Below are 15,230 nucleotides of genomic sequence, written 5' to 3'. Positions count from 1 at the left end.
GAATACTATATTCAGGTTTTACAAGAAGTATTATTAATCAACAGTGTGGATGACAGTGAATACTATATTCAGGTTTTACAAGAAGTATTATTAATCAACAGTGTGGATGACAGTGAATACTATATTCAGGTTTTACAAGAAGTATTATTAATCAACAGTGTGGATGACAGTGAATACTATATTCAGGTTTTACAAGAAGTATTATTAATCAACAGTGTGGATGACAGTGAATAATATATTCAGGTTTTACAAGAAGTATTATTAATCAACAGTGTGGATGACAGTGAATACTATATTCAGGTTTTACAAGAAGTATTATTAATCAACAGTGTGGATGACAGTGAATAATATATTCAGGTTTTACAAGAAGTATTATTAATCAACAGTGTGGATGACAGTGAATAATATATTCAGGTTTTACAAGAAGTATTATTAATCAACAGTGTGGATGACAGTGAATACTATATTCAGGTTTTACAAGAAGTATTATTAATCAACAGTGTGGATGACAGTGAATACTATATTCAGGTTTTACAAGAAGTATTATTAATCAACAGTGTGGATGACAGTGAATACTATATTCAGGTTTTACAAGAAGTATTATTAATCAACAGTGTGGATGACAGTGAATACTATATTCAGGTTTTACAAGAAGTATTATTAATCAACAGTGTGGATGACAGTGAATACTATATTCAGGTTTTACAAGAAGTATTATTAATCAACAGTGTGGATGACAGTGAATACTATATTCAGGTTTTACAAGAAGTATTATTAATCAACAGTGTGGATGACAGTGAATACTATATTCAGGTTTTACAAGAAGTATTATTAATCAATAGTGTGGATGACAGTGAATAATATATACAGATTTTACAAAATGTATTATTAATCAACAGTGTGGATGACAATGAATAATATATTCAGGTTTTACAAGAAACATTATTAATCAACAGTGTGGATGACAGTGAATACTATATTCAGGTTTTACAAGAAGTATTATTAATCAACAGTGTGGATGACAGTGAATACTATATTCAGGTTTTACAAGAAGTATTATTAATCAACAGTGTGGATGACAGTGAATACTATATTCAGGTTTTACAAGAAGCATTATTAATCAACAGTGTGGATGACAGTGAATACTAAATTCAGGTTTTACAAGAAGTATTATTAATCAACAGTGTGGATGACAGTGAATACTAAATTCAGGTTTTACAAGACATATTGTTAAACAACAGTAACCTTTGTGTTCATGATTTAAGAGGTGGTATAAAACAAGAGTTTTAATGACAGAAGTGGTTCAGAATTATAGTGAACATCTCAGGTCTGACCAATGAGGAGCAAATTTGACTCCCACTTTTATAATAGTTGTAAAAAGGATCATCCTAAAAGGAAAGGAGCAATCCCTCTGCCCGAGACTTGGGAGACAAGAAGGCAAGGAAAGAAACAGAAGTGGATGCAGAAGAAAAGATCTCACTGAGAGTATCATCAATGTTCTGTACACTGGCAACCTCCTAGCCATTGGAGAACAAGATAGAAAAGGGAGGGGAGTAATACCTGCTATTGACTATCTAAATCTTGCCCCATATGATCTATTGACCATCTGAATCTTGCCCTATATGACCTATTGACCTTCTGAATCTTGCCTGATATGATCTATTGACCTTCTGAATCTTGCCCCATATGATCTATTGACCTTCTGAATCTTGCCCCATATGATCTATTGACCTTCTGAATCTTGCCCCATATGATCTATTGACCATCTGAATCTTGCCCCATATGATTTTGGAACAGATGATAAAAGAGATGCTAGTTGTGAATTAAATCCAAGATTTCCTTTGGCTTTGATGCCTGACCTGCCAAGCATGGGCATAGGGCTACTGATAAAGGATGCAGTCAGAAAGAGATAAATACCATCATGGGGTATCCTAGGCCCATTTCTGAGCCTTCCACACCTCCTAGCAAGGCAGGACTCCATCATGAATGAGGATACCATAGAAAACACATTGAGATCCAAGGAAAACATTGAGCAGCTGTCTGGAGAATGCAGTCAGTCACTGCCAACATGCAGTCACTATCAATAGAAGACAACAGATGAAAGCAGTATCAAGTTCCAAGAGAACAGTGAAAGATTGCCAGTTGGCTTAGTCCAACTTCCACCAAAGTGCACAGGTCAAGTGGCATCAGCCACAGCAAATCTACTTCATCATGATAAGAAAATGAACACTACTCAATGAGTTACTGTGAACAGTCCAGGAGAAGCACAAGAGAAGGAGCAGACAGATAGATCAATAGCACTAAAAGACTGACCAGATGCATAAAAATAAGTACAAGATCAAGTATTGAAAGTTGTGATCCAAGCAAGATTACATAAGCTACAGAATGACCCCTCCCCATCAATGTCAGTACTATCCCTTTTTAATCCTGGGAGATGCCAACTGTTCAACAAAAGCATCTAGATCTGATTGACCATAGGTCTTTGCAGAAGACAGGAAGAGAGAACAAACAATGACAGCACAACCCAAGGAAACATGGATGACGATGGCTTCCAAGGATCTATTGAGTGGCAAAGACAAGGTGGGCAGATGCCACTTGACCAGCAGTGTCACCCCTCTATGCATTCATCCATCACACAACATGTGATGTGACGGGAAGGTTGTGGATATGTTTCCTGTAAGGAAAGACATACAGGATGATAGGAATCAACCAAAACCTTAATGTCAACCAGTTTAGAATGGATAACTCAACAGTTTCACTGTATCAAAGTGGCCATTTCTACTTAGGTCGAGGAGAAACCTTTGGGTTACGACCACCTTACTTGTCTTTACTGGAAAGAGGTCTGTCGGCCTCCATAGATCCTGCCCTGGGTGGGGCAAGCTTGTCAGTGTAGTAGATATAGATTTCAGTGACTGAGGGCATGAATAAATAATTTTTCTACATCTCTGGGCCAAAGCAGATGGATCCGAGCAGACACCAAAAACCAGGGTGGAAAGAAAAGGACCTCATCTGGCCAGCAATTGGAATAAATGGTAGGGACAGAGACAGGAGTAGATGCTGATTTGTCAACTCGCTTATCCATAAAAAGCAAAAGACTTTACATGGTTTGGCAACAACATTGTCAGAGGTACAGAAAGATCTGTCTGCACACTCACTGTAACAGTGGCATGTAATGCAACAGCGTGCATCTGAGATGAAGTTGGGGACAATAACTTCTAAGCCTTGGTTTTTAAATGCTGTGCATCCTTCTCCTCCAGCCATGTAGGGAAAGAATGAAAGCAAGAGGGGTGGCAATCAACACAGTTAACACAGTGAAGTTTCAGTTTGGACTCATAGGCATCTTGGTGCAATGAGTACACATTATAAAGTAACTGATGTTTTCAGGTTTTGCAAGACGATTATTAAAGAATGGTTGTAACGACAGTGACTAAATGAATCATCTCAGTGCCTTTCATTTTACAATTTGTTTCCCAGAGGCTCAGATTACTATTGTTGAATGTTAGGTTATAGTCACCCATCTCTACTTCATCCATTTCAGGGTGAGTTTAGCTTAATACACAAGACTGTCTATATGTTATCACATGACTTGCTACCTTATTAACAAAATATCAATGGTTTTTCACAATTGTTTAGCATTAAGGTAAACTTTATCATGTTATAATGGACCCTGAACACTACCTTTCTCAGAAAAAAGTGAACTGTTCCAAAAGTCATTTCAAAATATTAGATGGCAAAATTATAAATATTCTGCATATTCACAATAAGTTGCTGAAAAGGACTTCATAAATAATTTTCAAAATTGATGAACCATTTTCTGATTTCATGACATAAGATCATTGACATACAGTAGTGTTACAAAAAAACTTCCACTTACTTATCACGGACTCCTCTGATTTCATGACATAAGATCATTGACATACAGTAGTGTTACAAAAAAACTTCCACTTACTTATCACTGACTCCTCTGATTTCATGACATAAGATCATTGACATACAGTAGTGTTACAAAAAAACTTCCACTTACTTATCACTGACTCCTCTGATTTCATGACATAAGATCATTGACATACAGTAGTGTTACAAAAAAACTTCCACTTACTTATCACTGACTCCTCGGGCCTTGAGCAGTGCTGCTGTGTAACATATGGTTGCTGACTTAGGTAAACTGATATCTAAGAAACATGAAGAAAAGTTGTACGATCATAAAACAAAGTTGTGTACATGGTAAAAAACCTAAGGAATAATTATATAATGTCTTCAAAAAATGATTCTTACAACAAAACATACACACAACTGGTATTATAAAACATGAGTTTCAACACCCACATAGTTAAAATGGTCCAGATTTTACAACAATAATGGTATCATGGCTTTAATTAAATTAAAATTTACAAAACTAACTCGTTAGCTTCCAATATCAAGACCTACAGAACATCATAAGGTAGTTATAATAGGTAGGTAGCTGCTTCTTTAATAACTCATAACACAGACCAATCACAGATAGCTGCTTCTTTAATAACTCATAACACAGACCAATCACAGATAGCTGCCTCTTTAATAACTCATAACACAGACCAATCACAGATAGCTGCCTCTTTAATAACTCATAACACAGACCAATCACAGATAGCTGCTTCTTTAATAACTCATAACACAGACCAATCACAGATAGCTGCTTCTTTAATAACTCTTAACCTAGACCAATTACAAGTTATTGCCTCTTTAATAACTCCTACCCTAAACCAAACACAGATAGTTACTTTTTTAATAACTCCTAATCTAGACTGATCACAGGTAGCTGCTTCTTTAATAATTCCTACTCTAGACCAATCACATAGTTACTTTTTAATAACTCCTAATCTAGACCAATCACAGGTAGCTGCTTCTTTAATAATTCCTACTCTAGACCAATCACAGATAGTTACTTTTTAATAACTCCTAATCTAGACCAATCACAGATAGCTACTTCTTTACAGCTTCTAGTTAGCTGTAACCAACTGTTGTTCAAGTAGCATAAAGATACTATTTACATATGCACGTATACTTTGCATCACTACTCATGTCATAATACTAAGGTGTTGAAAACACTCACCGTCATATTTGGCCAATACAGCTTGAACGTCAGCATATGCTTGCATCTCCAGTAAAGCCTCAATCAGATTTTCCTGAATACTGAAGACATTCATCATGGGAAACTCTTTGATTAACTGTAAATCCAGAACAAAAATACAATGCTCTTCTAATTTTTCAATGGTGTGTACTTTTATAATATAAGTTTCATAGACTGCCACTGTTAATCGCTTATTTAAGTTCAATGATGTTTTTCTAATAGTTGTACCAGGTCTCATGTTGGATACACAAACAATACAAAAATATTATTTCAAGAAATCTTAAAAATGTTTTCCAATCACATACATACTTACTACAAACAGAATAGTTTAAAATACATCTATAAAGACATGTTATTATCTCTAAAACAATAAATATCAGGTGAGAGAATGAAAATCCAGAGTTGAATCCATTAATGACAACAAGGAGGTGATATTATTTAGTGTGGGTGGTCATACAAGCTTCTTCTACACAGAGCACATTTTCAGAACACTTTCAAAATTATAATTTTCCTATACTAAAATGTATTTCCTATAGCGTCCCCTGATGGGACAATAGTAAGTCTATGGATTTACAATGATAAAATCATAGGTTCAGTTACCCTCAGATTGCCCAAATTGGCTCTGCTGTATGAAAACACATACATGCATGTTTCCTATAGGTACATTACCTACAGTCACCTAAATATCAATTCTTGTTCAGTGAACCTATCTAAGTGAAAACAAAATTTTACACATCTTTTATTTCCCCTCAACTGGAAATGACTAATTCCAATGTTTCTCTTATGCAAATAATTGCACAACAACCCTCCATCTATAAAGAGTTCCCCAAACTATTGAATCCAAGGTTTATAGGCCAGTTAGAAAACCTGATAAATTATATTTTCTTTGGAGCATCTCATTTTAGTATTTGAACCACATAAACTTGTTTTGGACAGCCAACTCAGAGACTTATGGTTAATGAAGACTGAGATTAGAAAGTAAAAAAGGTCTCACCCCTGAAGTACATGCTGTATTCCTTCATGTTTATGTAGGTTTTATTTGTTAGTATTTTTAAAAAAGTAACTTAATGGTAAAAAATAAAACTTATTTGATTAGATAAAAATCTTAAAATATTTTTGTCTCAAATAACACACAAAGAACATACAGGGTTAGATGCTACATGATGAAACCCAAAATTATGCTTAACCTAAGCTCTTCACACTTCCACAAGGTGGTTTGTTGCTATCCACGATAGTTATATAGTTAAGAAAAAAAATTAAATGAAAACAGTGTGAAAAGCTAAGCTGCCCAAAGATTTAAAATAAATAATTGTTATTGTTTCTTATAACCATTCAAACAAAATATTTATTTACTTTATTTCAAATTTTTCACCATTCATTATAGTTAGTTTTAGGTTACAGAAAATAAGATAAATATACAGATTTATCTAGTAGGTTCTTGAAATAAGAAGAACAACAAACCTGAAACTACAAGACAAATAAAAATGATTTTAATTCTTAACATGAAAATAACCTTTCACTCAGATGAGCCACAGCTGAATCAGATTAACTTCATATAAATCAATAGAAAACCTTTCATTCAGACTAGCCACAGCTGAGTCAGATTGACTTCATATAAATCAATAGAAAACCTTTCATTCAGACTAGCCATAGCTAAGTCAGATTGACTTCATATAAATCAATAGAAAACCTTTCATTCAGACTAGCCACTGCAGAGTCAGATTGACTTCATATGAATCAACAGAAAACCTTTCATTCAGATTAGCCACAGCTGAGTCAGATTAACTTCATATAAATCAATAGAAAACCTTTCATTCAGATTAGCCACAGCTGAGTCAGATTAACTTCATATAAATCAATAGAAAACCTTTCATTCAGACTAGCCACAGCAGAGTCAGATTGACTTCATATACATCAATAGAAAACCTTTCATTCAGACTAGCCACAGCAGAGTCAGATTGACTTCATATAAATCAACAGAAAAATAACAAAAGTACTAACAATTTTATAAAACAGACTTGTAACATTTACTAAAAATTTATCTAAAACACACTTAGTAAACTTGGACTTATGGTAAACATTAGTTCACTAATATACAATTGCTTCAACAGAAAAAAATAAAAACATAAGTGCTTTAAATATGAACACATCAACCAGTACAGAGTAACATGAGAGTTTGAAGAGTGTATATTTCTAGACTTCCTTACATCAATATGAACACATCAACCAGTACAGAGAGACATGAGAGTTTGAAGAGTGTATGTTTCTAGACTTCCTTACATCAATATGAACACATCAACCAGTATAGAGTAACATGAGTGTTTCTAGACTTCCTTACATCAATATGAACACACCAACCAGTACAGAGTAACATGAGTGTTTCTAGACTTCCTTACATCAATATGAACACACCAACCAGTACAGAGTAACATGAGTGTTTCTAGACTTCCTTACATCAATATGAACACATCAACCAGTACAGAGTAACATGAGTGTTTCTAGACTTCCTTACATCAATATGAACACATCAACCAGTACAGAGTAACATGAGTGTTTCTAGACTTCCTTACATCAATATGAACACATCAACCAGTACAGAGTAACATGAGTGTTTCTAGACTTCCTTACATCAATATGAACACATCAACCAGTACAGAGTAACATGAGTGTTTCTAGACTTCCTTACATCAATATGAACACATCAACCAGTACAGAGTAACATGATAGTTTGAAGAATGTATGTTTCTAGACTTCCTTACATCAATATGAACACATCAACCAGTACAGAGTAACATGAGTGTTTCTAGACTTCCTAACATCAATATGAACACATCAACCAGTACAGAGTAACATGAGTGTTTCTAGACTTCCTTACATCAATATGTACAGAGTAACATGAGTGTTTCTAGACTTCCTTACATCAATATGTACAGAGTAACATGAGTGTTTCTAGACTTCCTTACATCAATATGTACAGAGTAACATGAGTGTTTCTAGACTTCCTTACATCAATATGAACACAACAACCAGTACAGAGTAACATGAGTGTTTCTAGACTTCCTTACATCAACCAGTACAGAGTAACATGAGTGTTTCTAGACTTCCTTACATCAATATGAACACATCAACCAGTACAGAGTAACATGAGTGTTTCTAGACTTCCTTACATCAATATGAACATATCAACCAGTACAGAGTAACATGAGTGTTTCTAGACTTCCTTACATCAATATGAACATATCAACCAGTACAGAGTAACATGAGTGTTTCTAGACTTCCTTACATCAACATGTACAGAGTAACATGAGTGTTTCTAGACTTCCTTACATCAACCAGTACAGAGTAACATGAGTGTTTCTAGACTTCCTTACATCAACATGTACAGAGTAACATGAGTGTTTCTAGACTTCCTTACATCAACCAGTACAGAGTAACATGAGTGTTTCTAGACTTCCTTACATCAATATGAACACAACAACCAGTACAGAGTAACATGAGTGTTTCTAGACTTCCTTACATCAATATGAACACATCAACCAGTACAGAGTAACATGAGTGTTTCTAGACTTCCTTACATCAATATGAACACATCAACCAGTACAGAGTAACATGAGTGTTTCTAGACTTCCTTACATCAATATGAACACAACAACCAGTACAGAGTAACATGAGTGTTTCTAGACTTCCTTACATCAATATGAACACATCAACCAGTACAGAGTAACATGAGTGTTTCTAGACTTCCTTACATCAATATGAACACATCAACCAGTACAGAGTAACATGAGTGTTTCTAGACTTCCTTACATCAATATGAACACATCAACCAGTACAGAGTAACATGAGTGTTTCTAGACTTCCTTACATCAATATGAACACATCAACCAGTACAGAGTAACATGAGTGTTTCTAGACTTCCTTACATCAATATGAACACATCAACCAGTACAGAGTAACATGAGTGTTTCTAGACTTCCTTACATCAATATGAACACATCAACCAGTACAGAGTAACATGAGTGTTTCTAGACTTCCTTACATCAATATGAACACATCAACCAGTACAGAGTAACATGAGTGTTTCCAGACTTCCTTACATCAATATGTACAGAGTAACATGAGTGTTTCTAGACTTCCTTACATCAATATGTACAGAGTAACATGAGTGTTTCTAGACTTCCTTACATCAATATGAACACAACAACCAGTACAGAGTAACATGAGTGTTTCTAGACTTCCTTACATCAACCAGTACAGAGTAACATGAGTGTTTCTAGACTTCCTTACATCAATATGAACACATCAACCAGTACAGAGTAATATGAGTGTTTCTAGACTTCCTTACATCAATATGAACACATCAACCAGTACAGAGTAACATGAGTGTTTCTAGACTTCCTTACATCAATATGAACACATCAACCAGTACAGAGTAACATGAGTGTTTCTAGACTTCCTTACATCAATATGAACATATCAACCAGTACAGAGTAACATGAGTGTTTCTAGACTTCCTTACATCAACATGTACAGAGTAACATGAGTGTTTCTAGACTTCCTTACATCAATATGAACACAACAACCAGTACAGAGTAACATGAGTGTTTCTAGACTTCCTTACATCAATATGAACACAACAACCAGTACAGAGTAACATGAGTGTTTCTAGACTTCCTTACATCAATATGAACACATCAACCAGTACAGAGTAACATGAGTGTTTCTAGACTTCCTTACATCAATATGAACACATCAACCAGTACAGAGTAACATGAGTGTTTCTAGACTTCCTTACATCAATATGAACACAACAACCAGTACAGAGTAACATGAGTGTTTCTAGACTTCCTTACATCAATATGTACAGAGTAACATAAGTGTTTCTAGACTTCCTTACATCAATATGTACAGAGTAACATGAGTGTTTCTAGACTTCCTTACATCAATATGAACACAACAACCAGTACAGAGTAACATGAGTGTTTCTAGACTTCCTTACATCAATATGAACACAACAACCAGTACAGAGTAACATGAGTGTTTCTAGACTTCCTTACATCAATATGAACACACCAACCAGTACAGAGTAACATGAGTGTTTCTAGACTTCCTTACATCAACCAGTACAGAGTAACATGAGTGTTTCTAGACTTCCTTACATCAACCAGTACAGAGTAACATGAGTGTTTCTAGACTTCCTTACATCAACCAGTACAGAGTAACATGAGTGTTTCTAGACTTCCTTACATCAATATGAACATATCAACCAGTACAGAGTAACATGAGTGTTTCTAGACTTCCTTACATCAACATGTACAGAGTAACATGAGTGTTTCTAGACTTCCTTACATCAATATGTACAGAGTAACATGAGTGTTTCTAGACTTCCTTACGTCAATATGAACACAACAACCAGTACAGAGGAACATGAGTGTTTCTAGACTTCCTTACATCAATATGAACACACCAACCAGTACAGAGTAACATGAGTGTTTCTAGACTTCCTTACATCAATATGAACACACCAACCAGTACAGAGTAACATGAGTGTTTCTAGACTTCCTTACATCAACCAGTACAGAGTAACATGAGTGTTTCTAGACTTCCTTACATCAATATGTACAGAGTAACATGAGTGTTTCTAGACTTCCTTACATCAATATGAACATATCAACCAGTACAGAGTAACATGAGTGTTTCTAGACTTCCTTACATCAACATGTACAGAGTAACATGAGTGTTTCTAGACTTCCTTACATCAATATGTACAGAGTAACATGAGTGTTTCTAGACTTCCTTACATCAATATGAACACAACAACCAGTACAGAGTAACATGAGTGTTTCTAGACTTCCTTACATCAATATGAACACATCAACCAGTACAGAGTAACATGAGTGTTTCTAGACTTCCTTACATCAATATGAACACATCAACCAGTACAGAGTAACATGAGTGTTTCTAGACTTCCTTACATCAATATGAACACAACAACCAGTACAGAGTAACATGAGTGTTTCTAGACTTCCTTACATCAATATGAACACAACAACCAGTACAGAGTAACATGAGTGTTTCTAGACTTCCTTACATCAATATGAACACAACAACCAGTACAGAGGAACATGAGTGTTTCTAGACTTCCTTACATCAATATGAACACATCAACCAGTACAGAGTAACATGAGTGTTTCTAGACTTCCTTACATCAATATGAACACATCAACCAGTACAGAGTAACATGAGTGTTTCTAGACTTCCCTTACATCAACCAGTACAGAGTAACATGAGTGTTTCTAGACTTCCTTACATCAACCAGTACAGAGTAACATGAGTGTTTCTAGACTTCCTTACATCTCTCATCATTTTGACAGCTTCTCTCAGTTTACCAAGCTTTCTTGTGCACATTGACAGCCTCCTTCTGATGTACACCAGCACGTTAGTGTCTCGTCCTGCAAAAACACAATATGCTAACATTGTATACAGACTATATCACATACAGATAGTAAAATAACTGTTAGTTCTAATGGTATAAAAGACAGCTACTTTCCATATATAGAGTATATCATGCACACACAGTAAAATAACTGTTAGTTCTAATGATATAAAAGACAGTTACTTACTCTATACAGTATACCACATACAGACAGTAAAATAATTGTTAATAATAAAACAAACTGATACTTACTCCGAGAGCATCATATTGGGCTGTTTGATGTTGTAGTTGTTGACTCTTTCTGTACTGAGTTTCTGCAACTTTTAAAGCTTGCTTAAACAACTTTTCTGCCTGTAAATAAAGATCAATTATCAGTAGACTGGAACGTACCAAGAGAGTTTTAATATTTAAACAACTTTTCTGTCTGTAAATAAACATCAATTATCAGTAGACTGGAATGTACCAAGAGAGTTTTAATATTTAAACAACTTTTCTGTCTGTAAATAAACATCAATTATCAGAAGACTGGAATGTACCAAGAGTGTTTTAATATTTAAACTTTTCTGCCTGTAAATAAACATCAATTATCAGTAGACTGGAATGTACCAAGAGAGTTTTAATATTTAAACAACTTTTCTGTCATTAAACAGCTCAATCCTGAACTCAGATCTAAAGACCAAATTGGTAAGAGTAGTTTTCAGTTCTTTATAAAATGTATACATAAATGAAGAAAGATGTACATAGGTTAAACTTTACTTCACTAATAAGATGTGAACAGATTAAACATTACCTTTGTTATGGTAGTGACCTTCTGTTCTTCAAAGATATGTAAATATAGAAATTACAACATACAGATGTTGAACTTTACTTCTACAGTAATAGTGACCTAGTCTTATGCCAGAAGTACATAAAATACAGAAAGTAAAGCCTTGCTTTAGCAGTAGGATGTACTAAAGTTAAGTTTTACTTCAGTAAGTCTCACCTCAATAATGGTAGTTGCCTCTCTTCTGCCAGAAGAATGTAAGCTGTTGCACAACTGTAATAATTGAATGATATTTTAAAGAAGATAAATACAAACTATAACACTGCTTTTACATAATTCACACAAAACAAAATGTTTTAAATATAAAGATACACTGGTATTTTATTAAACTGCCATCAAATTCTCTAACTCTTCAAACCACTAATAAAATATTGTGTAAATAAATACTGCTGTCATTAATTACCACTACGAGTTATGTGAAACTCCTTTAACACATTAACATTAAGGATGTGTCTTACTGTCAAAATTATCTTCATGTAATCAATACATTTCCTTACTGTTGAGGTTATCTTTGTGTCATCAATACATTTCCTTACTGTCAGTTATATTTATGTCGTCAAGACATTTCCTTACTGCCGGTTATATTTATGTCGCCAAGACATTTCCTTACTGCCGGTTATATTTATGTCGTCAAGACATTTCCTTACTGCCGGTTATATTTATGTCGTCAAGACATTTCCTTACTGCCAGTTGTATTTGTCATCAAGACATTTCCTTACTGCCAGTTGTATTCGTCGTCAAGACATTTCCTTACTGCCAGTTGTATTCGTCGTCAAGACATTTCCTTACTGCCAGTTGTATTTGTCGTCAAGACATTTCCTTACTGCCAGTTGTATTTGTCGCCAAGACATTTCCTTACTGCCAGTTGTATTTGTCGTCAAGACATTTCCTTACTGCCAGTTGTATTTGTCATCAAGACATTTCCTTACTGCCAGTTGTATTTGTCATCAAGACATTTCCTTACTGCCAGTTGTATTTGTCATCAAGACATTTCCTTACTGCCAGTTGTATTTGTCATCAAGACATTTCCTTACTGCCAGTTGTATTTGTCATCAAGACATTTCCTTACTGTCAGTTACATTTGTCATCAAGACATTTCCTTACTGTCAGTTACATTTGTCATCAAGACATTTCCTTACTGTCAGTTACATTTGTCATCAAGACATTTTCTTACCACATTCATAATAAATGCAATATTTTTACTTGTTTCCCCAGTTTCATGAATGCCATTATTATACTAATGTATGCACATTTTGTTACTCATAAAATTACAATTTTCTAACACCTACATGGTAGCAAAGAGCCCATAGGAACAACACCTGAGACAGCGCAATGATTGACTACAAAACCCTATGTTGAAAAGTAGACCATACTAATGTATTCAATATATGGTATGGCATGGATGGGTAGGTATTCTCTTCTACTTTACTCATGCAGTTCATGGGTCAACACAGTCTGGAACAAGACAAGCAAATTTATGAAATAATTTTATCCTGAAGATAAACCTATAAACAATCTTGTGGAACACATCGTCTCTGCAGTGGGTGTTGTGTAGCCATGGAATTATAATATACAAGTCAACATGACTTGAAACTGTGGATTTGAACATTCAAAGAATACCTGGTCAGGCACCACTCCCCCACAGAGCAGGATCCAGTAATACCTGGTCAGGCACCACTCCCCCACAGAGCAGGATCCAGTAATACCTGGTCAGGCACCACTCCCCACAGAGCAGGATCCAGTAATACCTGGTCAGGCACCACTCCCCACAGAGCAGGATCCAGTAATACCTGGTCAGGCACCACTCCCCCACAGAGCAGGATCCAGTAATACCTGGTCAGGCACCACTCCCCCACAGAGCAGGATCCAGTAATACCTGGTCAGGCACCACTCCCCCACAGAGCAGGATCCAGTAATACCTGGTCAGGCACCACTCCCCACAGAGCAGGATCCAGTAATACCTGGTCAGGCACCACTCCCCACAGAGCATGATCCAGTAATACCTGGTCAGGCACCACTCCCCACAGAGCATGATCCAGTAATACCTGGTCAGGCACCACTCCCCCACAGAGCATGATCCAGTAATACCTGGTCAGGCACCACTCCCCCACAGAGCAGGATCCAGTAATACCTGGTCAGGCACCACTCCCCCACAGAGCAGGATCCAGTAATACCTGGTCAGGCACCACTCACCCACAGAGCAGGATCCAGTGATACCTGGTCAGGCACCACTACCCCACAGAGCAGGATCCAGTAATACCTGGTCAGGCACCACTCCCCCACAGAGCAGGATCCAGTGATACCTGGTCAGGCACCACTACCCCACAGAGCAGGATCCAGTAATACCTGGTCAGGCACCACTCCCCCACAGAGCATGATCCAGTAATACCTGGTCAGGCACCACTCCCCCACAGAGCAGGATCCTGTAATACCTGGTCAGGAAATACTCCCCACAGAGCAGGATCCAGTAAGATAAAGAGGGACACATCTCTGAAAAAGAAGAGGTATATATACAAAAAGGCAGTTTACTGAGTCACAGTCTCACAAAACAATGAAGGAAAGCAATAGGCAGATGCTGGTACACCAACAAGAAAGAAACAGTTACACAGTTACATTAAGTGGCTCAAGAATTCCACACAAACCAAGTAAATGGAAAAAACTACAATTAATGACGGATAAGATGGATTACAGGTATTTCTAAAATTACCAAGGCTATGATAAGCCTAAGTGAATGGTATGGTAGAAAAAATAAGCTAAGACTAATGATGAACTAATGAAAACAAGTTGTAGAATCCAAATAATAGGTAATAATATTAACAATAAAAGTACACAAAAACCTTATCTTTCCAAAGTCAGCAAAC

The 15,230-nt window shown here is 35.9% G+C and overlaps 1 protein-coding gene across 1 annotated transcript; it reads right to left on the bottom strand.

Moving 5' to 3' along the window:
* Window positions 1–4,053: 4,053 nt before the first annotated feature.
* LOC143241930 (suppressor of tumorigenicity 7 protein-like) lies at window positions 4,054–11,587 on the bottom strand. Its single transcript, XM_076485240.1, has 3 exons — window positions 11,465–11,587; window positions 5,093–5,207; window positions 4,054–4,172 (listed from the first exon to the last, which is right to left on the bottom strand). The coding sequence occupies exons 1-3, from the start codon at window positions 11,585–11,587 to the stop codon at window positions 4,096–4,098; spliced, it is 315 nt and encodes a 104-aa protein (XP_076341355.1). The 3' UTR covers window positions 4,054–4,095.
* Between the last annotated feature and the right edge of the window lie 3,643 nt (window positions 11,588–15,230).

Source organism: Tachypleus tridentatus, unplaced genomic scaffold, assembly GCF_004210375.1.
Source record: "Tachypleus tridentatus isolate NWPU-2018 unplaced genomic scaffold, ASM421037v1 Hic_cluster_1, whole genome shotgun sequence".
In the NCBI taxonomy this organism is placed as follows: Eukaryota; Metazoa; Arthropoda; class Merostomata; order Xiphosura; family Limulidae; genus Tachypleus; species Tachypleus tridentatus.
The sequence above is the reverse complement of the archived record's forward strand: the minus strand, read 5'-3'. Positions and strand labels throughout refer to the sequence as shown.